This window comes from Anas acuta, chromosome 3 (genome assembly GCF_963932015.1).
Source record: "Anas acuta chromosome 3, bAnaAcu1.1, whole genome shotgun sequence".
NCBI classification, from domain to species: domain Eukaryota; kingdom Metazoa; phylum Chordata; class Aves; order Anseriformes; family Anatidae; genus Anas; species Anas acuta.
In genome coordinates this window covers 63472043-63497093 of record NC_088981.1, presented here as the reverse complement: position 1 = coordinate 63497093, position 25051 = coordinate 63472043, and the positions used below count along the sequence as shown (strand labels likewise).

Genomic DNA, 25051 nt, shown 5'->3' with positions numbered 1-25051 from the left:
AAGGAAAAAAAAATTAAAATAAAAGGGGAAAAAGGGGGGGAAAAGGAAAGAGAAGAAGAAGAAAAAAAAATAAAAGAGAAAAAGAAAAATAGAAAGAAGGAAAAAGAAAAAGAAAAAAAAAGAAAAAGAAAAAGAAAAAGAAAAAGAAAAAGAAAAAAAAAGAAAAAGAAAAAGAAAAAGAAAAAGAAAAAGAAAAAAAAAAAGAAAAAGAAAAAGAAAAAGAAAAAGAAAAAGAAAAAGAAAAAGAAAAAGAAAAAGAAAAAGAAAAAGAAAAAGAAAAAGAAAAAGAAAAAGAAAAAGAAAAAGAAAAAGAAAGGAGGAAACGATGAAAGGATGAAAGGAGGAAACGATGAAAGGATGAAAGGAGAAAAGGAGAAAAGAAGAAAAGGAGAAAAGGAGAAAAGGAAAGAAAGTTAATCTGGTTAAAATGGAAATAGTAGTTGCCTGTTAACATCAGGAGTTTCCCGGAGGAGGGATTTCAGCAAGGTTGTCAGGAGGATTTAGCGGCCGGATCCACGACAACCAAGGCTGACATAAGCCCTGCCTGGGGAAGTAAACACAGGAGAGCTCAGGTTTCTGTAAGACACAGGCACGGGAGACTTGTGCCCCGGGGGGGAAGAAAAAATAAAAAATCGTAAGGCAGCAGGGAGCTACTTCCAGGGCGAGCAGAAATTACAGATCTAGCGGCACGTTCAAGATTCCCGTGTAAAACCCCGAGAGCTCGGGGTGGCCGCAATATTTTGGGGGGATTCAAGATTGTCCCGTCCCCCGCCGGCCTCAGCCCTTTTCCCCAGCCGCCGTCCCGGCCCTCGCAGGCCCCCCGAGCCTTTAGGAGCAGAAAAAGCAGGCAATTTTTGGTATTTACGTTTTTATTGATTTGTTTCATCCCGGAGAGCTGCCGGCGGCCGGTACACGCTGAGGCTGCTCCCGGGCTGTGCTGCAAGTCGGAGCCGCACGCCGCAGGCTGCTCCTGCTGGAGCAGGACTTTTCCTCCCCAAAGGTCCCCATCCTCTTCTGCTTTGGTTTGCCCTTGGGTTTTGGGGTGGTTTTTTTTGGCCAGATACCATCAAAAGGGACCAATGCGGGGCTGTGCCCTGCGTCCCCGGGAGCTGCCCCTGCCCGTCCTGCGGGCTGTGTGTAGCAGCGGCGGGGCTCTCGGGGACTGCGAGCACCACCAGGATGTCCCGCAGGGCGACGGGGCACGAAATCCCCTGCTCCTTCCAGAGCAGCGACACCCGCACGAAACACCAAAACAGCCGGCGTGCCACCAAAACGCAACCGCATGCACGGAGGGCAGGAGGGCACGGCAGAGCCGGCCCTGCCTCCTCCTTCAGCATCGCCCCTCGCCGCCCGCAAGCCACCCCAGCCACCTGTACCTCCAGCGGGGGGAGCCGGCCGGGAACACGGCCTCGCCGGCTCCAGCGGAGGCCGAACACGAGCTGCCTTCCAGTTTCCGTCGCCCTCCGTCAGGTGCTCGCCCTCTCCGGGGCCGGGCAGCCTCAGCCCCAGCCCCAGCTCCAATCTCAGCCCCAGCCTCAGCCCGGCGCCGCCTCGCCCCCCGTCCCCCCGCTCCCTCCCGGGTCACCCCCGGCTCCCCCGCTCCGGGACGAGGCTCCCGGGCAGGCTGTGAAGGGCCCGGGGAAGGCGCGGGGGGGTCCGGGAGGGAGGCAGCGGGGCACAGGGCGCCCCGAGCGGGCTCTGTCAGGGAGCCGGGCTTAAGAAAACGCAAGGCAAACAAACAGGGGGGAAAGAAAATAAATCCCAGAGCGAAGCAGGATAAAAGCCGGTAGCTGTGGATCCTCCGGCGAGCCGAGCATCCCCCGGCCCGCTCCTAGCAGGATTGTTCCCAGGCTCGGCTCCCCCCTCCAGGTGCCCGGGGGGGGCTTCGCAGGACGGGGCGGGCCGGATCCCCCGAATGCCATTGGGAAAATGCCCCCCCAACCCCATCTCCCCCGCGCCCCATCCCCGCCTTACCTCTCCCCGAGCCCCCCGCCCTCCGGGGCCGGGGTCCGGTCCCCGCCGTGCCCTCGCCCCCCCGGTGGGCGGCCCCCTCCCTTCGTCCCCGTGCCCCCCGACGGGGCGGGCCTCGCCGGGGGCGGGCCGTCGGGCTTGAGGCTGTGCCGCGGCGTGGGAAAGCGCCTCACAGAGGGTTTGCTCTGCTGGCGGTGCGGAGCCGTGCCGAGCCGTGCCGAGCCGAGCCGGAGCCGTTCTTCCTCCCCCCCCCCCAATCCCCCCCCTCCACGGTCCGAAGCTCCCGGATTTATTTATCTCTGCCCCCGGCCCGGCTCCGAGCTGCGTCCCCTGCCCGCCATGAAGCGACCTTGCGAGGAAACTACCTCAGACAGCGACATGGACGAGACTATAGACGTGGGGAGCGAGAACAACTACTCCGGGTGAGTGCTCCCCACCCCGGGGGGGAGGCTGCTGTGCCCGGGGGGCAAGGGGCTGAGCCCCCCCGATGGGCTCAACGCGGGGCCGCCCCGTCGGGGCCGCCCCCGAGCCCCCCATCCCGCTGCCCTGCAGCCGGGAGCTTGGGGTCCGAGGCTGGAAATAAGGCGAGCCCGAGGTGGCCGGGGCCGGGGTGCTCGCTGCCATGGGGCCGGGGGGGAGCTGCTTGGGGCTGGGGTTGCTGTGGCCACCTCGGAGGCACCCCACCGGTGCCGTCTTGTCCGCATCGGGGGGTGAATGACAGCCAGACGGCCACCGCGCTTGTTGCTCCCTCGTGGAGAAGGAAAAACCTTTCCATACTTGTGGGCAGTGCAGTTTTAAAAGCGGGTTTTGCATCCTGCTCCTAGTGCTGGGCCAGCCGCGGACGTGGGCAGGGATCCCGGCTTCCTGCGCGGGCACCCATGGACATGGAGGTGATGGACGGGAGCGACAAAACCTGGCTGGCCGGGGGGAGCCGTGACATTGCATGCACCTACTGCTGCCAGCACGGGCGGATAATACCCGTGTTTTCCTTTGGACTCGGTTCTCCAGACTGTATTTTATAGGCATGGCTATATACAGTGAAGACGAAGTGGGCTGAGCTGGACAGCGAGCTGTCTTCAGACAGGGACTTTATTTCCAGCGGAGGTTCTGGCAGTGGAGCAAGCAAAACTGCAATGTCTCTTTCTGCAACAGCACCGTGTGGTGCAAAGCCTCTCCTCCCAGCATTTAAAACAGCAGAGAGGGGACTGGGAATGCTTAATGCGGTGACCAAAAGTATCTCCAAAGAGCGGTGGCAAGCCGTGCAGCACCTGACATGCTTTTCTTGTCCTGCAGGCAAAGCAATAGTTCTGTGATCCGATCGAACTCCCCAACAACAACGTCTCAGATCATGGCCCGAAAGAAAAGAAGAGGGGTATGTTTTGCTTCATTCTTTTCCCGTGTGACAATTTGCATGTGTGCTGTGAGATTTTGCCCTTCAACGTATTTATAAACTTAATGTGTTTTGTTTTTGGGACTAGATTATAGAGAAAAGGCGCCGTGATCGTATAAATAACAGTTTATCTGAGCTGAGGCGGCTTGTGCCAACTGCTTTTGAAAAACAAGTAAGCCCTTTTTTTTTTTTTTTTTATTCTGTATCTCATCTGGCAATGTTAGTTCTCTTGTAAAGCTCATTAAAATAATATTGTATGTGTCCTGATCTGGCACAAAGCAGGCATTTCAATAAAATGCTTTGTTGTGGCGAAACTATTAGGAACATAATTCATCATAAAGCTGAAAAACATTTCCATTCTTTGGCTTTTTTTCCCTTAAGGGTAACAGTGTTCGTGTTGCCTCTGTTCTTTCGATGAATTCCAGTAGTGGTTTTGTTAAAAATGCACTTTACTTCATAGTAAAAGAAAAAAAAACAAAAACACACAACAACAACAACAACAACAAGCAAGCCCTCCAAACCTGTATGTTGATTAGCTTTCCTTATAAATCTTTAGTCTCCTTTGTCCCTTCGCTAGGGAGCCTTCATTTTTAATCTGCAATTTCAGTGGCAAACTAATGGGTCTGGTTTCCCAAGAAGCGAACAGGCTGTTTGGATGATTCAGGTTTTAAAATGGCTGGTTAAAACCAGTGCCTTAGGACCAGGCCCAGGCAGTGTGAGCAGGGGAAGTCAGCGGTATTTGCAAGGATTTTTGGTGAGAAAGTGTTCAATGGGACGGCTGGAAGGATGCAGCTGACTTCGGTGAACTTGGGTTCAGCTCCTAGGTTGTGAAGTTGCAGGCCAAAAGTTTAGAATACAATCAGTGCTGCAAAAAGTGAACTTTGCTTCTGCCATTCAAATTAAATTATTTAGTTACTTTTCCATATCTTGATTTTTTTTATTCTGGGGGGGTCTTGGTTTAGTATTTAACATTGTTCCCGTTTTATGGATTATATCAGATCTGTGGATCTGTGCAAGTGACACTGAGCCTGAGCGAGAGGCACCAGCTGAGAATAACGAGGCTGACTTCCTCGTAATCAAAGATAAAAAACAGAAAGTAAACTTTGAGACCAGGCCCGTGAGGCGCTGAATTTCTGGAGTAGCTAGCACCCCCCTGTACGAGGCCTGTTACATCTCTTCTTACAAGAACAAAAGACAGCTAGAAAGAAATTTGGAGTATTGCAATGATAGCGAGAGCATCCCTTGTGTCACCTGCAATATGTTTTTAATAACTTGCAGTGGTAGCCGAGCCCTTCTGTAGGCTCTGGCAAAATGGAGCGACAGAGGCATTTCCAGCTAGATAAACAGGGGCAAGAGACAACAGTTGTTTGTCCCATTTTATTGTTTACTTCTTGAAAACCACAAACATTATAAAACAAGTCCTACAGAGCCTTTGGAAATTACCCAGCAACATGCAGTTTTTAGCTATTAGTCACTCTCACTGAGACGGCTTGTACTGTGTCTATGGAAAAGATGAAGTCTGAGAAAAGCACAGGATGTAGCCGCATGTAAAATGCAGAATTCTGGTCAAAAATTCACCAGGGCACCGAAATTTTATAAGGAAATGCCGAAAGCAGGAAGAGAATCTTAAAAAAAATAAATAAATAAAAATGGATGGGGGTAGAAATAAGCATGCAACGCTTTTTGTTCAGAAACCCCTGCCATTCCTCTGCGATATGCCAAGGACAAAGTCATCGGCCCTTTGTCAGCTCCTTGACATTCAGCTCACTGAAGTGTCCGAGCGGGGGCTGCTTCGCTTCCGCCTGCCCTCTCTGCCTGCCTCCCGCCCGGCTCCCGACCCGCTGCGAGCCCCGTGGCCGAGCTCCCTGCCCATGCTGCAGGGTCATGCTCCAGATATTCCAGGGAAATGTATTTATTTATTTATTTGGTAGATTAATGTATTATCACTACCTTTGGGTTTGCGTCTTAGACTTTTCCAGCACCCATAGCAGTGAGAGCCATCCCCAGTAACAGGAAAGCTCCACTGACAGAGGAGCTGAGCTCTTTCTTTTTCATGGCACTCAGCTTCATGTCCCCGCAAATGAGGCCTCTCAATAACTTTAAAAGCCGTGGGCTGTGTGATTGTTTCTTTTTTCAGTAGAGAATGAGAATAGAATATCCAGCAGCCAAATGACATGTCAAAAATTAATAGGCTATTAAGGAAGAGGGATACTTTTCGGTGTGTGTCCACAGGGACACCTACTGGTAAAAGCAGAAAAAAAAAATGCTGCAGCAGGGTCCTCATCACTAACTCTGCAGACCTGTTCTGATGGGTTTCCATTCATTTTTGGGGGTTGTTTGGTTAAAGAGAACATGCTGGAACTAGCGTGCTGCTCTCGTTTCATGAAGATGTTACCTCTGCACCAGCTTCAAGGCCAGTTACACTGAGCTGTAGCCTCAATTAAGCCAAGTTGTGCTGCTGCTGATGGTTGTATTGCTAGGCAGGAGACAGCATTAGTCCTCAGACCATGTCTGGGATGCAGATGCTCATGAAAGAATTAAGCTGAGAATGTCCTAGTGATAGGGGAAATTGAAACCGTAAGGCTGAGCGCAGTGGAAAGTATATCAAATTCAAGTTTGTAGTGCTCATAAGCCTTTATTTACACGAGTCTCTTATCTCAAAGGGATCTGCCAAATTAGAAAAAGCGGAAATACTGCAAATGACAGTGGATCATCTGAAGATGCTTCAGGCGACCGGAGGTAAAGGTAAGGAGAGGACAGTTTCTTTTCTGATACTTGGGGAAATCTCAGCAAAAAGCGCTTTGACGAGCTGTGATAGGCGTTTCCAGATTAAAGGAGTGGAAATCAATGCTAATGGCAGGATTGAACTCGTGGGAAAGAACTACTGGGACAAAAGAAGCACTTGACCCTGGGCTTGTGTTTGCTTTCATAACACTGTGGGAGTAAAGGCTTCATTCACAGGCAGCCCAGTCAGAGATTTGTTTGGGGTTTCCAAAGAGCACTGAAATCTGCACAGGGAGACAAAACAAATACACAAACACCAAACATAAACAGGAGGTTTGTGGCAACAATTGTGGAGCGCAAAACCAATGTTAAGGCTCATTATACAGCAGCTATACCAAAGGAAGTGGATGGAGAGGAGCTTTCGTTATTGTTGGTGCATTTGCTTTGTTCTGGAGAGACTTGTAAAATGCGAGGTTAGACAGCCTCATCCCCCAGAACAAAATCCAGCCTCGGGATACGCAGCTCTAGGTATCAGAGGGGCCGGCGGGCAGACTGATAGCGGTGCTATCTGCGCTCCTATTTACGTGCTCTATTTGTTTGTCAGAGGTCTGGGTAGTTCCTCCTCAGCCAGGGCTGGCGTGACGCAGGGGCCGCACTGGCTGACCCGTTCGATCAGCCGGCTGCCGTGAGCCGAGCACGCCTCGCTTGTGCAAGCTGACAGTCCCGAGGCTGGAGGCCAAGCGATTTCAGCCACCCACGAGGTACTCTCCGGAGTCGTGATTTTGGAAGTTACTGGGAGCAGAAAACTTGCTTGCCTTCTGCAAGCACCGTCTCACGTGCCATTAGTCGTGGTTATGGTTCAAACTGCTGTGATGCAAACCAGACAATTTTTCATTGACCCATTGTGCCGTGTAGGTACCGGCTACAAAACAGGCTACCGCTTCTACTTTCTCCTTTTATTTTTTTCTTTTTAATTAAACTAAATTTTTTTTAGCACGGGATTGGGTAACTGCATCTCTCTGTACCTTCTTGCAGTGATTACAGGATTCGACTTAAAGTCAGCACGTGCATGACAACAAATGGTTTCCTACAGGAAAGCCTGTTGGAGGCTGGTGTTCTGTTATTTGTTAAAAATTAACACCGAGCTGATATGTGTATTTTCTAGGTGTTAAGAGACTTTTGTTAGGAGTTCATCTAAGCTTAAAATTTAAGGATAGCACATTCTGTTAGAGGTGAAAGGGATTTTATTGCCCTTCATATAACAGACACATATTCTAGGCAAATGTGCAAAATAAACCCTAACAAAAATGTTCATTTTATGTCACTGCATGCAGGGAAAAATGTCCTCTAAAGGCCACTATTTAGTTGGCAAAGTGACGCTCTTGAAAGTTACGAAACACCAGAATTTATCGTGCTTATGCAATTTGAATCCAGATCGTCTCGTGTGCCGACGTGGTGGTGCAGCCTTTAATTACATGATTGCACGCTGCTGCTCCACAAGGTCCGTCTCATTTGGTGCCCAGAGCAAGCAAGGCTCATATGCCGAGGGCGGTGGTTGTTGCTGCGTTGCATCCTCCCCGTGCAACACGGAGCCCGGCTATTGCAGCCTGAGCTGTGCATCATGCTGCACCATTCCTCGTAAAAGCTGCAGCAGTTTCCCCCCTCCAGAATCTGTACCGACAGCGGTAGGGCCAGGAGGTGAACCCCATGGGATTTAACGGGAGCCCTCCTTCGCTGCCTCCCCACCCAAAGCAAGCAGTGTGGGCGGTTGTTTTATAACCGGCTCAGGTCGGGTGGCCCAGATAATATGTCAGGGGTGGAGGTGCTGGGGATGGGAGCTGTCAGGCAGAGAGTGAGGGCTGTCAGGGTGCAGGGAGAGGTGCCCGCTTAAGCCCACTGCCACCCGTGGGCAACCAAAGCCGCCTTTGAAGCCTGGCGGAGCCTTCCTTGCTGCCCCAGGGCCCATAGTGGGTGGCATGTTGGTCTAACACTTAGCTGTTTCACAAATGCTGCGGCTTTATCTTCTCCTTCTGACCCAGAGATAAGGGTAATCTCACTGCGCAGATTAACAAACTTTAAGAAAAGAGGTCTGCAAGTTAGTACCGGGCAAAGTTTAAGCCTATGTTTCCTGCTCGCTTAATGTTTTACTTTGCACCCTAAGTAACAGCTTTAAATACAATTTCTTAGGGTGTTTTTTAAGGCTGACATTTGTTTAATTTGCAAGTGTAGCTATTCCCACTTCATAACTCATCTTCTGAGCCAGAAACTTCCTTGGATCAGAAAAAAACATGAGTTCCATCATTTTGTCTATGGACAAAAGCTGTTATCGGGGGGGGGGGGGGAGAAATGGGTGCCGGTACCCTTACGCTGCCCTGAGTTGAGAGCTGGGGACAGCCTGTTCTCCTCTTCCTGGCACACAAACTGAGGATGCCCGAGGCTGGGTGGTGCTGGCAGCTGCTCAGCATGCTAAATCTGAGGTGGGCACGGCAGCAGAAAGGCTGATGTGGCCTCGGCTTTTTGGAGCCTCTGCAGCAGGCAGGGAGGGAGGCAGGGTGTCAGGCAGGGAGCTGCTGCTCCTGCAGCCCTGCGTGGACTCGGTGTGTTTTGACGCAGGTGCAGGCGATGGTCTCGTGGTCGTGTCGAGTTGTTGCTTGGCCCAGGGCCAGCGCTTTTTGCTGACAGCACAAGCAAGCAAAGGGGAAGAGCAATTAGCCAACAGCAAGTAGCTGGCTGGGACCTTGGTGTCGTTTTATTGCAGCTTCAGTGCAAATTGAGCTCAGGTGACTGACACCTGGGTCGGAGCCGTTGGCGGCTGTGCAGGACGGGTGCACGGCTCTGCCCCGTCACTTGAGTGCCTGGAGCCCCATCCCCGCATGGGCTGGGAGTGCCGAGTCACTTGGCTGGTGTACTCCCGTTCCCATGTCTTGGCCACCTCGTAGGAGACTGACAAGGAGCTGGCATGGCCAGGGCTCATCACAGAGCCAGCTCAGGCTTGGGGGGAGCTGGGGACAGCCACGTCCCTCATGTCTGCAGTCCAGAGGGAGGGAGGGAGGGAGGGAGGCCTTGGGGCCTGTGGCGCGGAGGCAGTCCCCAAGCCAAGCTGCTGGCCACCAGGCAGGCACCCACTAGCTCACTCACTGCCTGCCTGCCTGTTTTTTTTTTGTCAGAAGTGCACTGAAATCGCTGTGTTTTCAGAATGGTTGTGACAGAGGAGTCTGTGTCCTGACAAAAATCCCCAACCTGTTGTACTCACCAATCTGCTAGTTGGCAAGGGTTTTTCTGGGGTCTTGTACAGCGTCAGGTGGACAAAGTAGCCTGAGTCAAAAGCACCGCTGAAATTTGGTGGTGTATAGAAGGCTGGGGATTAGGGCTGACATCTGTAAATGTGCCTGCGTTTGTTCTACGATGCGGATGTACAGCCACAGAAAGGCTTTTCTCTAGCCTGAAAGTTGGCAAAAGTGAAAGCAGCCATCTAAGTGGCTTGAATTTTTCAGAAATACATAGATTATTTCATGCCAGAGTGTGCGAGGTATTGCTGCCAGCGTCCTCCGTAATAAGGGCATTTGATCTTTCTATACTAACACACATCACAGTCACATATACCTAAAAAGTTTCACTGAAAGCAAGAGGAAAAAAACACCATGGTAGCTTGAGAGTGGATAGGATTTTATTTTCCCAAGGAGAATAACTTTAAACTGAAGCGGAATTGTTTTCTGTAGTTGAAGGGGTGCAGCTTAACCACTGGATTTGATACTAAACCCTTTAGAAAGGGAGTATCTTCTCATGTGCATTTAATAAAACATTTTTTTTTCAAACGCTTTTTGTCCCAAGCTTGTGGAGCTCCAGTTGCTGTTTGCTGAAATGCCTCATGGGCCATATGACCGTCAGTCTTCCATCTCCAAATTAGCAATGGCATTACATAAAACGTTTTCTCAGTAAAGCTTTTTATTGTGTGTGTGCAGAGTCATGACAAGATGTTTTTAGTTTGTAGTTAAATAACACCGTATGCCACATTGTCCTAATGACTCTGTGAAGTAGATGGGACCCCAGCAGCAGTCACAAGTATCTCACAACATCAAGAAATAGCTCAAGAGCGTTGATGTGAATGTGGGTGTAGGGAAGAAAAGGCAGCACAGTGCTCACGAGCTGTCTGATTGTCTTTGTGCGTAGAAACGTCTCCCTCACTCACACGCGGGGTCAGCACCACACTGCAGAGGCTTCCTGAGGTATTGCAGGAGGGGCATCGTGTATCTTCTCAAGAGCCACGAGTACTTATGGTCTTAATTCTTTCCATTTATACAGAATGCAAAAAAAAAAAAAAAAAAAAAAAAACAAGCCATAGCCTATTGCATTACAGGAATGGTCACACAAATCATTTACAGACCGGAGAACACACTTTTCTCCTGGCTGACCTTAACCCGTTAAGTGGCAAGCCCAGGGGCTGAGGGAGGTTAGGCGTGCCGCCCGATGTTGGCTGGGAGCTCGGCTTGGCACTCAGCGCGTCTTTTGCCCTCCCCTTGCAGGTTATTTCGATGCTCACTCCCTAGCCATGGATTTCATGAGTATCGGCTTCCGGGAGTGCTTGACCGAAGTCGCCAGGTACCTGACGTCCGTGGAAGGCCTCGACACCTCCGACCCGCTGCGCGTCAGGCTGGTGTCCCACCTCAGCACCTGCGCCTCGCAGAGGGAAGCCGCCGCCATGACCTCCTCCATGGCCCACCACCACCACCCCCTGCACCCCCACCACTGGGCAGCCGCCTTCCACCACCTCCCGGCCGCCCTGCTGCAGCCCAATGGACTCCACGCCCCCGAGGCCGCCCCGTGCAGACTCTCCTCGGACGTGCCTCCCCACGGCTCTGCGCTGCTCACCGCCACCTTCGCCCATGCCGACGCCGCCCTCAGGGTCCCCTCCGCGGGCAGCGTGGCTCCCTGCGTCCCCCCACTCTCTACCTCTCTCCTCTCCCTCTCAGCCACCGTTCACGCCGCCGCTGCTGCTGCCACCGCTGCTGCCCAGAGCTTCCCCCTCTCCTTCACCGGCGCCTTCCCCATGCTGCCCCCGAGCGCAGCCGCCGCCGCCGTGGCAGCAGCTACGGCCATCACCCCGCCGTTGGCCGTATCGGCCTCTGCCAGCCCCCAGCAGGCTGGCAGTGCGGGGAGCAGCAAGCCCTACCGGCCCTGGGGGACGGAGGTGGGAGCCTTTTAAGCGCCCCCTCTCCTTTCCACAGCCTGCTCCCTCCTCTCCCTGCGCACACACACACATGCACACGCGTGCGTGCACACGTGCACACTTGTGAGGCTCCTGCGGTGGCCTGTCCTCGCTGAGGGCAGAGGGGATGCCATCACCCCGGGGCATGGCAGCGGTGCTGCTGTTGCCGCAGGTGCCGGAGGGGACGTGGGGCACCCCGCTCCTCCCGGAGGGTCTCGCCGAGGGCACCTCGAGGCAGCGGTTTTCGGAAACGTCACAACTGCCTCGGCACGCGGATGTTTCCTGGGAGATGTGTAGGCACTAGGACTAAGAATAATCCTGCGGCTATGCCTCCGTGTTTGGCGGAGAGGCGAGGGATCGTACCTATCAGGTCTCCTGGGGCTCGAAAACGAGTTCAGCTTTCCTAAGTGCCTGACATTTAAATGATAATAAAAAGAAAATTTTATATATATATATATATGTGTGTTCTGCTAAAACAAATAACATTGCACAGGTATGGGAATGGTCTGGGAGAGAGGGAGAGTCCTGCGTGCGGCTTCAGGACGTTGGTATCTTTCCAGGAAGGAGTGTGCTCTTTTAGCAGCCAGGTTCGCTTAGCCCAAAGACTGCCAGGAAAGAACGTTCAGTCTGACAGGCCTGGTTTTCGCTTGCTTAGTCTCCTTCCTTTGTACAGACTTGCCAAATTGTGACATCTAGCATAGCGTCGGTAAGAGCGATTATCTTATCAGTGCTCGGATTAATGAACGTTTCAGCACTGCCTGTGAGCCTTGAGGCACCCTTTTTTATGGCTTAAATACGGTGCTAGCTCATATCTGCACAAACAGCGCGTCTGTCATGCACCCAGGAGTAACCACCTACTTACAGCGTGCACACTTCCATATGGCCGGCTCATGTCAATGCGAGAGACTCGGTGCTGTGAGAGTTGAAATTAACTTATTTAGCTGCAGTGGGACATTTACTGTCAGCCGACTCTGTGCAAGATCCCTCTTCTTTTCACTATCAACTTCTGGGATAACGATCGCTCTGGGTATGAATGAAGTTACGGTAGGGACAATTCTTAAATTGGCTATTAACATGCCAACATTGTAATGTGGGTTTGATTCCAAACCAAAATGAATGTATTAAAGGGGATGGCAGTAAATTATTTTGTCAATACCCAGACAACTAGTGCTGCATAAAATGTTTTGCTTTCATTTTTTATTACAGTGACTTAAAATAACCTAAGTATTTTAATACATCGAGTCAAAAACTAGAGATTTTATGTAAAAAAAAAAAAGTAAAAATAAAACACAGCATGTATTATTATGCACTTGATTTCTCTGCTGTGTGGAGAAAGCAGTAAGCATTGAGAATGTTAAACATTATGCAAAATATACTTTAAAATATTTGTTTTAAAAATACTGTACCTAGTCGGTCTTTTATGCATTACTTTGTTAACCTTTTTTTCTATGCAAAAGTCTTTACATATCACTAATTAAACGAAGTCCTTTTTGACTGCGTTTTATGGATGATTTGTTGCAGATTTTGTTTGCTCTTCAGGAATACTCGTGAACTCTATTGCTCGAAACGCGTCTGTCAGCTCCTCCCCCCTCTCCTGCTCCTCTCTCATTCAGAAAGCCCATCTCTTACGGGATGTTTTGAAATAGGCAGAAAAACAAACAAACAAACAAACAAACAGTCAGTAAAACAGCATTGATTTTTAGGCTTGTAAACTGGTTCTGCACTGGTGGGGCACTTAATGAAACGGACACATCTGTCCATCCTGGAGAGCTCCTCAAAGCATTGAGGTTTCTAGATCCAGCTTTCATTCAGATCCTCACTAAAGGCCTGTGTTCAGAAGGGGAAAATTTTAACACAATGACATCCTTTATCATCTAGATGAGAGAGGGCAGTTTTTACCCCCTGTCCAGGTCTTCTAATTTACCAGTTCTCCCTGAGACAAGAGCTTTTGTTTCATTTTAGGTCTGCAAAGAACATCAGTAGAAGGTGTGTAAAGCTCTGGCCATAAGGATAAGCACTACTAAAAGGTGTATTACACCCACACAACAGGTGACAAGACTGAGGCGCAGAAATGGGGTGACAATCCTACAGCCTGCCATAGACATCATCTGTTGCCAAAATGCAGCCTCAGCCTCTCCCCCATCATCCCTGTCTCCCAAATATTAAATATGTAGCTGATCCCCGCCTGCATAAACTGGTCTCCAGTGCTTGGGCAAGGAGGAGCTTTGATTTGCCTGCCCTGTGGAGAAAACAGACAAAAGATGGGGAGGAAGGGGTCTCCACCCCAGTGCCATAAATCACGGCTGATGAAAACTTACATGAAGTTTTGCTGTTTCTGGGGGAATTTTACATTTTTTGTTTGGGGACATAAATGCTATGTGGCTCTACTGGCATGTTGAGCAGCATCCAGTTGAGTTATTCTTTTTCTCTATGAGCAGCTTCAAAAAGAAAGATCACATTAATGAACTGGCAAGTAGATAAAAAGTGGGCTTTATTTACATGAAAAAGAGCAGATTGCAACCCTACTTGACTTTAAGCTGTTAACTATTAACCTGCTCTCTAAGAGCCTGGTAGGAGGTCTCCCCTGCTTCATACTACAGAAAAAATGGGCAGTCACTGACTTGGTTCCAGCTAAAAGCTTCAATCCATTTGGTGTGCCCCAAATCATTACAATTTGTTGCCCCAAATGCAACATATTGCCTCGTTCTGAAGAAAGGTAGTTTGGAAAGTATTTCTGAGACTGATCAGATGAAAGTGTTTTGGTTTGGTTTGGTTTGGTTTTTTAGCATTTTGATATGAGGCATCACAGGTGGACTTGTGCAGCCTTTTTATCTGGGGCTATCCTGTTCTCACTCCATTTATCCAGGCCAAGTTCTTGTGTTCTTGTACACTGAGTTGCTGATGTCCTTTTTTTTTTTTTTTTTTTTTTTTTTTTTAATCCGATTCATCCAAAAGGACCAGCACTAGGCAACGCAGGAGCTCAGCCTTCACGCCCATTTAGTTCTGAGCCCCTGTTGGGGACATCACTCCTGTAACGGTGGATGAAGATTTCCCAAGTGAGAAATCAGTGGAGAAGAAGCATATTATACACGTGCTCTTGGAAAGACACCAGAGGGTAATAGCTTCAGATGATTGGGGCTGTAGCTGTTCTAACAGGTCAGAGCTGAAGGACTCCATGTGAGTGATAAAACAGAGCAAGGGAAAGCTGGCCACTTGGTATACATGTAAGTGAGCTCCAAAAGGTACAACATGAGGTTGTGCACACATGCTTACTTCAGCCCTTTTCTATCTTTGTTCTGTGTTCAGCTGAAGAATGGACCTGGAGAAGGAGAAAGAGAACCTGTAATTTATATAATATAAGGCTAGGTCACAGCACATGGCACAAGAAAGCCAATGAGACTGCTTACTCCACAGTATATCTGGCTTTGACTAAATTTTCCATGTGTGGGTTTGCAACCTTAAATTTCAGTTATCAAGAGGATCAAAGGAGGTTATGCAATTTCCTGGGATGTTTTTCTTAAGAGGAAAAAGCTAAAAAACAATTCTGTCACTCAGCATTAGGAGCCTGGAAACCTTAGCCCTCAGCACCACAAATAAAAGGCACTTTGGGTGCCGTAGCGCTGGGGCTCACTACGTCACATGGCACCAGGAGAAAATTATTACCCTGGAGAGGAGATGCTGCCTGCCGTCCCTCTGCTCTAATTGCAAGTGGAGGAAAACCTGCATTAGGTGTTGCCACAGAAGAAAAACTGGCTGCTGTGGCTGAGGGCCGAGCATGTGTCTTCAGAGCAGAATAATCGTATCCTGGCTGTGACTACATCTGCCCGAGCAGCAGCCAGGGGTCGTGCTGCTGCCTCCTTGGTGGCATCCTTCAAAATGCTTGTTCGCAGCTGCTCTGAAAGATGGGCCCTCCCTCTGTCAGGCTGTCATGAGATCAGTAAAGGGCATTGACCAAAGCTCAGGACATACTGGCAAATTCTTAAAGGTACTGTAAATGAGAAATTTCTTCCTCATAACAGCAAAAGGTCATGTGCATCTTTTCATCAGGAGATACTACATCAGAAATTACTACTGAAGTTTAAAGCGGACAGTTACCAACCAGCTCTGTGGTCACCAGTGTCCTCAGTCATCCACTTCTGTAGGCACAGATAGCCTGAGATTACACAAATGAGGATGTAATTTACAGGTAACTTACTGTAATAGCTACAGGTACTTTGTCCAACTTCAAGAAAAGGGCTTTCATTCTGCACACTGGAAGCCACGGGTCTCCCTCATGTCCCATCACCTCCGGCAGCCCCAGGCAGATGCCTGGGAAGCCCCTGGCTGCTCGAGCAGCACTAATTGAATATGCCAGGCTCCAAATTCTCCTTTTGTATCTTGCATCACCTGTGAAGAGATGGGATTTGAATCTTAACAGTATTTTCAAATGCAATCTGTTTTTTTCCAAAGATTTAGCTGCCTCATTGCCTACTGAAGATATAACAGCTTATCAAAACCATTTGATGATAACATGAGGTTGCTGATCTTGTAGAAGTAAGACCAGTCAACGCCTGCAATGAGCTCATTCAGAGCAAACTTCTGAACTTCTCCTAGTGCTCTGGCTGCAGCGGTGGCGCTGATTACTAGGTGATCTCAACACGATTTCTTTTAAAGGGATGTTTTTCTGCATTCATGCTGGCAGTGCAATGCTGGGCAACACAAAGTAGTGTGGAACCCTAGAAGATCAAAATCAGAAGGAAAAGGAAATGAATGTGGGAAATAAAAGGAAATGTGCCTGCTTAAATGAGTTTGAAGCTCTGGAGAGGCAGGCTCCTTTTACAGCTACAGCTGCCAATACTGAATTTAAGCAACACTAAATGCTTTAGACTGTGCTTATCTGAACAGTGCTGATACCTATTCTACAGGAAAGTCCTTTTGGGCTGTTTCATTCTGCTTTCCACGTAGTCCATATTCAGCATTTCTCTCTTCTACAAAGGAAAGTCTCCAGGACAGAAAAAATACCTTGATGCAACACTGAAATTGTGGTTGCGATCATCAGCAGTTTGGAAATTTCTAACCCTGCCCACGTCTTCATACAAATTACACTACAAGACCTCCTTCTATTAAATCAGCACCCTGCTCCAGGAAGCAGTAAGTCACTGGTAAGTGTAAAGAAAAGTGTTTTACCTGCAAAGAATACCCATAAATAGCATTCTGTATTACTGTGTGGTATGTGAAAATCTAATAAATGACTACAAGGCAATCCATAAACCTCAGGAGGCAGGGTTACAATTACTGAACACCCTACGCTTTTTTCTTTTTTCTCAGTTTTGATTTAACTCTGAATACTGTTTTCTTTTTCTCTCTCTTTTTTTTTTTTTTTTTTTTTTTTTTTTTTTTTTTACTATACTGGAGAGCCAAGTAATTTTATTTTGCTTTAGGAGAAGGACTCTCCCTCAGGGATTTTAAAACAAAGAGTTACGCATTCAAGGTACGCTTTTGCAACTGGCTTAACAAGATGACATCTATTGTGTGCGGATAGTTCAAATAGTTTTTAATGACACTTCCCAGCACAACACTTGGGTTTAATACACAAGCCTTAAAATAAAACAACATCGTTCCTCTCCCCACACCATCTCCCTCTTTTGGAGGTATTTTGGTGAGGGAGGAGGGAGTGTATTTTGTTTGGGTTTGCTTGGTTTTGTTGTTCTGCAGAGGCACCATGCAGAGCAGCAGCAGCCAGGCCAGCGGCTCTTCGTCTGCACAGGGAGCATCGCCTTCAGCTGGGCAAAGCAAAATCCTTTCCTCTCCTTCTCACCCTCCCCTGACTCCTTTCTGGGCAGCTGTCCCACAGGACAGCCCCCTCCCTTCCCTCCCAACAAAAAGGAAAGGCAAATGGGGTGAAACAGCAGTAAAATGGCCCTGCCAACCAGCCTTCTAACAAATAGCTGGAGGCAAGCACCTTCAGCACAGCGGCAGCTTCACGGGGCTGCCCCAGGTCTCTACTCACTTTTACTCCACTGATCTCAAAGGCTGGAGTGTGTGCTTTTTATTAATTACCTCGATACTCAGCCAGGATCTGCCATCCTCAGTGCCTGCCTCCTTGCCTCCCCGTGTTACGAGGAGTCTGACACCTGCTCAGCTGCAATTTTCCCCCTTCAGCTCATTGCCCTGTGCAGTTAGCAGATAAAACTGCTTGAAACAGGACTCTGAAAATGCTCTAAACTGGAATCTGAAAATGAAATAAATACACACATTTCTGCCAAATGATACCGCTGAAAAATGACCTTTATGTGCTGCCCTGTCCTCCTCCAAGGCCCGCTAAACCCACAAGAAAGATTCCCATTAGTAAATCACTATTGGATCATTAAACCTTTTTAAGGCACTATGTGCTTTACCGAGAGAATGAGGATTACGACACAGCCGTGCCTGCTGCCCACTGACAATCATGGGAACCGACCTCAGTAATAAATCCATGAATTATCTGGCTCACTTTGACCGGTTCTCACGCCAGAGCAGCTCCTTTGATGTGACCGTCAAAATCCAAGGATGCCCAATAGCGGTAGCCACCAACGAAACAATGGAGAAGTAATAATTCAATATAAATATGTAAAACCTGGTTCCCCATATGCCCAGCTTTTGCAGTGGGGTATTTCTGTGTCTGTGGTTGCAATGGGAGGGAAGAAAAAAAAAAAAAGAGAGAGAGAGAGAAATAAATTCCTCCCCTTTTTTCTGTACATAACCCTTTAAAGGAAGAAAATCTGGGTGTTTCACAGAGACAACTTCAGCTACCACAGATGTGCATGACTTTTTTAGCTGAGGGGGGCCCCTGATGCTTTTCAAAAGCAGTCTGATATTCAGAACCAATACGCACTTAAGGACTGATCCTGCAGAGGAAATTAGGACGTAAGTAGCCCCACTCAGAGGAACTATTCCACTTCAACGGGACTATTCATATAAATAAAGTTAGTTGTGCTTTTAAGCCCTTGCAGGACCAAAACTTTAGAGGATGCATTCTCATTTGTCTAATTTGCAAAAATATTTAGGTTCCAAGCTCCTTTTGAATGTTTAAACATGTCAGAAATGCAACTGTTTGTCTGCTTCCTGGCTGCCCTGCGGTACAGTAGGGATAATGTTATTTAGTTTCTTGTCCTTGATCTTGTCAAATTAGATGTCAGACTCCAGCAAAGAGATTTCCTTCAAACCCATGTTCATAGCGTCAGCACCCCTAACTGGAGTTTCTGTGTCTCACTGCGAGCCTCCTGTTAACAGAAGACCATAGCTGTCCTAGAGCCAAGCTGCTTGTGAGGGAGGCAAATTTCTGATGATACAAGGGATGACATGGAAGAAAAATCTCCTTGAAATCACAAGACCAGAAGAGAAGCAGAATTTATTAATTTTTTTTTAACCATTGATTTATTATTATTATTTTTCAGTCTTAAAGCAAGATCAGCAAACTGTGTTAGACTGTAGGTGCTAAGGAAGTTAAGATACCTGGTTTTCAAAAGTGCAGACTACCCACACCTGCCTGCAGCCACCAAGAAAACAGCCAGTGTGCACAGCTGAAGCCACCAGCAGCTCCATCCATGCTTTGCTCTTCAAAACACGACCTTGGGCAGGTCACGGTGGGGTGCCCACACGTCAGCCCTTCCAAGCTGGGGTTTGCATGCATGCAGGCACTCTGCGACCTCACAGCAGGCGGAGGACTGACGGTGGTATGAGCTTGTTATCAGCACACGTGCTTCACGCTCAGCCTCAGCCCGCTTCCTTACCAGGAGATGCACGTGGTATGGCTGGGGGCATGGAAACCACCTGGCAGGATGCAGCAGGATGCTCCACTTCCATTGAGCCAAGACCCTTGTCCAAACAAACTGGGAGCTGGGACTTTCTGCCCAGCTTGGGGCACAGGACAAGCAAATGGAAGTTTATGCAAAACTTCACCCTGCTCTTTGCCAGGCAGTCTCTTCTCTGAACAGAAGGAAACTCATCCCCATTTCTTTCATTTATTTTTCCAGACCACTTGTGCAGAACCGCAGCTTATGCAGTACAACTCACACAGTTTCTGCAACGCGGAGTTGTAGTCTCTGACAAAAAATCCCTTGCGCAGGATGCGGGGCCAGCCTGGGCGTTTGGCCTCTCGGTGGCGGAGCTGCAGAAGGCTCCCTGCCGTGGCCACGCTCCGCCAGCCCTGCCGGCCTCGCCTGGGTCACTGCTATCCCCTGTCCCACGCAGCAGGCAGCAGCGCAGGGCAGAGCATGTGTTGCAATATCAATTTATAGCCTGTTATTATTTTCCAGCTTTCGGGGGAAGCTGGCACCTCCCAGCTCTGTTTTCCTGCCAGCTAGACAAAGATTAGGCTCAGCACAATACGTTGTCAATACAGTTTACTAAACTGTGATTAATCAAAAGACCACATGGGAAACAAAGCATGGAAAAGCAGAAGGTAATGATTGACTGTAGCCACAAGGCAGTCATAAAACAGGTCTAGAAAGCAGATTTTCAGTGAGCAACTGAAAAAGTTCAGGCATTTAAAAGGGTCAGAGCTTTCATAATTTCATGATCAGAGCACTTCTTAATAGGACATGGCAATTGCTCCTGTGAAAACACTTCTTGGAAAATGGCCCTTGGATAGCATTATCTAGAGCTGCCTGCGGTAATTAAATCTGCATTGGACTTTCATTAACATCACCTTAAATAAGACACCTTCTTTTGGATAAAACCATTTCTTTTAAGTTATGATTCAGAGTAGGTTTTCCAACTGTAGTTCTGCAGTGACAATCATAGTAGTATTTGAAATGAGACTGCTATGCTTTTTTAGTTAATCTTACTGACCAGGAGGTGTTACATATCAGATCTGTATCTAGGAGAGAGATTTACACTTGCAAGCCAGTAGTATATTACAGAAATTATGTTGTGAGGGAAAAAAAAAAAAAAAGTCTGGAGAAGAGGTTGTGTGCCTGACAATATCTTTTGTGTTTTTCTGTTTTTCTCTTCCTTCCATCTCCAGCAGCTTATCTAATAAGCACTTTGCCTTGTTTGTGTCCGTTGACTGCCATGGTGACAACAGCACTCGTGTCACAGCACAGCCAGCTCCTGGACTGGTGGATCAGTGCAGAAGGAACCGAACCAGACCCAGACCCTCCTCATCTCCCCAGGCAGCTGATCACGATGCTCACCGACCCAGGATGCAGAAATGCTGGTTCCCTCCCCTGCCTTGGCACAGACTTTCTGCACACCCTTCTGTTCCAAATCTCCACGTAGAAAGACGCGATGGAAAGAACCTGGAAGAGGACTGTGTTGCTTAGGATTTCACTTAATGACAGCTTCACCTGCACATGAAGTTGCTTTATCAGCAGATACAAAGCCTTCATTACCTCGCAGCTTACTACGATTGAATGGGTGTATTGTTAACTTATGAAATTGTTTGAAATCTGAACTGCAGCTGTGTTGGGAGGCTGGGTGGGAGACGTGGAAGACATGCGACTAGGGTGCCACCTCGTGGCATATTAAAAGGAGGTTTTTATCAATAAGCAGAGGATCGTTTTCCCTTAAGAGCGCAGCGTGACGTTTTACTTCATCATTTATTTCCACACTAAAAAAAAAAAGGGGGATAAGTTGCTATCTGAATGTCATGGGAACAGAATAAACCCAATAAGTATATGACCATGTATCCTTCAAACAAAAGTGCAATATGAGGACAAGTAGAAAACACGCCTTTAGAAAAAAACTGGGACCTTTCATTTTCTAAATAGTCAGTTGTGCGAAGTTATATGCTCAACACAGGCAAAATATTTAATGTAAGATTGAAAAAACTTAAGCTGAATTAATATAGTGCTATAACTTAAAATAGGTAGGCAAAAAGAAAAGTTAATGTCAGAGATAAAAGATCAAGTCTGGATCTGAAAACTCCTATTTTCCGAATTTTCTAATAAGATATAAAAACTAAGAAGTGAGAGTCTTAACTAGATACTCAGCTGCTGGTTAAAATGATCTATACTTAAGGTATTGTTCTCCTTATCTTCCTTATTTCTACTGTCGTGTAGTGCCAGTGACCTTTGCTGCAAGATAGAAAGTAATTGGTCAAGCTTTTGAGGAAGAAAATAAGTGAAAGCTAAAATACTTGAGATCCAGTATCTCAGAATGTATCACAGTTGGGAGCAAATTCAGCTACACTTTGAGAATGTGACATTTCAAATAATAATAAAACAACAACAACAAAAACACGTATTGATCTTGTATTTTGAAACACCAATTTGTTAGCCTCTGCAGATACGTGCCAGGTTGCTTCTGTAATGTGTCTTTCATTGCACTGTCTGCCCTCTGCAAAAGAGTCCACTTTCTCTGGGAATTCTGCATTCCAGTGTCATGAATTACCTGTTATTTAGAAAAACAGCAACAAAGAACATAAGAAAGATTCTTCTTCCATCTCTTAAAACGAGTATCCCTCTCCTTCTCTCTATCATGTTAATCTGAAGCACATGAAACAGGGAGACAATCTTAAAACCCCCATAACTGTGTCAAAGAATATCATTAATTCAAGTGTGTAATAACGCAAGTATCAAAGAATATCAATAATCCACGTGTGTAATAATGCAAGTGCAATTTAAGACAGATCAGACAGAAGCTTTATGAACTATGACCATAGTGAGATCACACCCAGGCAGAATCTCCCCACTCTACTCCCCTATTCTCTACTCAGGGATTACATAGATCTGATCTACATTCTTCTTCAGGGAAAAAAAAAAAAAAAAAAAAAAAAAAAAAAAAAAACAGACAGAAAGAAAATAAAAGATGATGAAAAACAACTGTTCCAATGTTAGCAAGGCCAAGCACTCATCCCTAGGAGTAGTTATGATGGGATGAAGCAGTGAAGATGTGGTGGTGTGGCGTGTGGCGAGACAGCTCTTGGAGGAAGGAGCCTGTTGGAGTGGCACAGCCAGTGCTAGCTCATCTTAGAAGTGGGGCCTGGAAATGATCACAGGCTTCCAGCCCTCAGCTGAAAGGAATATTCTCTTAGTTAGGGCAAACTTCTTGGCCAGACCTCTCAAATCTTAAAAATTTATGATTTTACCACCACAACAGTTTGGCCCGTGATGGAGATGAACACTTATCTTGGAGTCTTTTCAATTCAAACCCGAAGCATTAGGAAACCAGAAAGAGGACTGGTTTCCACTTGTTGCAAGGTGGATGTTCATCCTCTGACATTCAGTGGCAAGTTTCAGGTCTGGCACTGGACTGAAAAGGCTTTGGAAAAGTTATGTTTCCATTTATAGTAAAACACTGGAAACTGTACTCTTTCTTTGTCTGCAAGAGCTATTTTGGTGATTTTTTCCAAGTGTCTAAAATCTTGCATATGATTAACCTTTCTCAAATTACTTTAAAGCAGGGCTCACGCTGCTAAGCGCATTCAAACACACCACTACAAAAACTGAGGTAAAAGCAAATGAATGATTTTTTTTGTAATTACTCTGTAAAACCATGCCTTACCTTTTCTGGAAGACAGTCATTACCTTAAATTCACTTTACCTGCTTCTAAAGTGGCCTATAATTTTCTGAAACAGAAAACAGCAACTTCTTCCACCAGCTTGGTAACACATTTCACTGAGACCAAAGAAAGAGGGAGAAGAATAAGAGCTCCCACATGGATATCACAGAGCAATTCAAGTAAACTGCTATTTATAGAGGAAAGTCCAAGATGAAATAATAAAACTGGGGCCTCAGGAGACCCACTGAGCCTGTGAAAGACCCTTGATGAGGTGCTCACAGAGCATGCTCTTAACAGCCTCCAGTCATGGGGATGATATAATTCCTTAGCTTATATCCTTCAGTCCCAGTGCTTAACTATTGATGAATGTGTTGATGAATGGCTGAGGTTGGAAGGGCCCTCTGGAGGCCGTCTTGTCCAACCCCCTGCCAAGAAGGGACACCCAGAGCAGGGTGCCCAGGACCATGTCCAGGCAGCCTGATCTCCGAGGAGGGTGGCTCCACAGCCTCTCTGGGCTGTGACAGGCACTCTTACCTGCGACAGGCACTGCCCCACCACAACCAAAAAGGTCCTGCCCCTTTTTTACCCTGCACGCCTGTTCTTCAGGCATGAGGCAGCAGGGAGAGGCATGGCCAGCAGAGGAGCAGGGGACAAAGCTCCTCCAAAACACAAGGCCTGTGCATGGCGGGGACAGCGCCCCATGTTTCAGCTGGGTCCCCACTGCCACAGCCCATGATGGCACCAAGTGACCACTCGCCTGTGTGGGTGCGGGAGCACCCTTAGGTGCCAGAGCAGGCAAAAATAAAGGAAAATACTGTATTTGTGCGTGCTGGCCAACAGCACTGCCCATTGGGTACTAGAAACTCTGCATGTGGGAATATCGTATAGTATCGCAGAGACATTTTTGTGAAGGCAGGACTAGATGTTCCTTGAACTGTGAAAGCAAAAGTAAAGGTATATGGAGAACTTTGAGAATGAATAACATGACATTGAAAAACATCTCTTCCCTGACCGGGAATCGAACCCGGGCCGCGGCGGTGAGAGCGCCGAATCCTAACCACTAGACCACCAGGGAGCTCTGCGAGTAGTTTTCAACTCCTTTACTAAGACCTTACTCATAAGACCACGCCTGCCTTGCTAAGATCTCCCCTGTTCCCCCCTTTCTGGACCGTACCAAGGCCCGGCGGCCGCTGTGCACAAGGCAGGGACGTTCCACTGCGCCCCGCGGGAGGGGGTGCGGGGAGGGCGCTCGGCGGGGCGGGGCGGGGCGGGGCGGGATGGCGGCGGCCCCAGGGCGCTGTGGGGGGGCCCCGTTCCCCCCCCAGGCAGCGTTTGAGGGAGGAGGGAGCCGTGGGCCGGGCCTCCTCCTCCTCCTCTTCCTCCTCCTCTTCTTCCTTCTCTTTCTCCTCCTCTGTCTAGGGGAAAGCGTCACAAGAGTATTTGTTAAAAATATGTTTAACAATAAAAATAAAAAGGCTTCAGCATACCTTGTGCAAAGCGCATCACTGTTCGTGTTCCCTTACTTTGTGTTGCCTACTCGTGCCCCTCCCAAAAAGACGAGGGAAGGCCTCATCAGCAGAGTGCCCTGGGCCACAAATCTGGGCCTGGGGAGAAAGGAGATGTGCTGTCCTCTGTGCTATTTCAGGACACCCCGATGTGATAGATAAGAACGGGTGACTCCTCTGGTTTTGGTAATGTTTCCATGAGATGAATGAAAACTCGGCCACAGGTGCAGACTGCATCTGCTTCTCCCTCAGGAGTGGTGATTTCATAAGCAACGCAGAGCTATAAGCTATAATAACAAGTAGTTTCCTCTACGCAAGCCGTGTCCATAATACGAGAGGGTTTGCTCTGTATGAGCAAATCGCTAGTTCTCAAACCCTCTGCCTCTGAAATTCGTTATACAAGAAACCTTTCCCACATTAAGAGAGATAAGCTTCAGACTTTACGCTTGTGGATTCTGCAAATATGCCTTAGCTTATCTCCAACAGTCTCAGAGTCAGAAAGCAAACGTGGAGGACTCCCGTGTCCTTGGGGTGTGCTCAGGGGCTTGGGGTGTTTGGTTTCTGCCTTACCGAGTCCCAGATGGTTCGTTTCAGCCCAAACCAAACCTCTCTCAGTTAGCAGGCTTGAACACGGTGTGCATTTGGATTGAGATGGAGCTTGCTTTTGTCCAACCTGATTGATTTTAGAATGCAATGATGTAAGTAACTTATAAAACCGTAACGGTAGGATTAGGCCCTGTTGGACAGAGGCAGTTACCTCACACACTGCAAGAACTGCAGTTCACGTGCAT

General features: G+C 48.0%; 1 protein-coding gene and 1 non-coding gene across 3 annotated transcripts; one reads left to right on the top strand and one right to left on the bottom strand.

The window, feature by feature from the left end:
- Positions 1 to 1188: 1188 nt before the first annotated feature.
- Positions 1189 to 12799, top strand: HEY2 (hes related family bHLH transcription factor with YRPW motif 2). Of its 2 annotated transcripts, XM_068677530.1 has the most exons (5): positions 1189 to 2393; positions 3265 to 3343; positions 3450 to 3533; positions 6025 to 6106; positions 10609 to 12799. In XM_068677530.1, the coding sequence occupies exons 1-5, from the start codon at positions 1930 to 1932 to the stop codon at positions 11286 to 11288; spliced, it is 1389 nt and encodes a 462-aa protein (XP_068533631.1). In that variant the 5' UTR covers positions 1189 to 1929; the 3' UTR covers positions 11289 to 12799. The 2 variants fall into 2 exon arrangements, with proteins under 2 accessions (XP_068533631.1, XP_068533632.1); XM_068677531.1 differs by lacking the exon at positions 3450 to 3533.
- A 10959-nt stretch (positions 12800 to 23758) lies between these two features.
- Positions 23759 to 23830, bottom strand: TRNAE-CUC (transfer RNA glutamic acid (anticodon CUC)). Its single transcript has one exon. It is a non-coding gene; the product is annotated as a tRNA-Glu (tRNA).
- Between the last annotated feature and the right edge of the window lie 1221 nt (positions 23831 to 25051).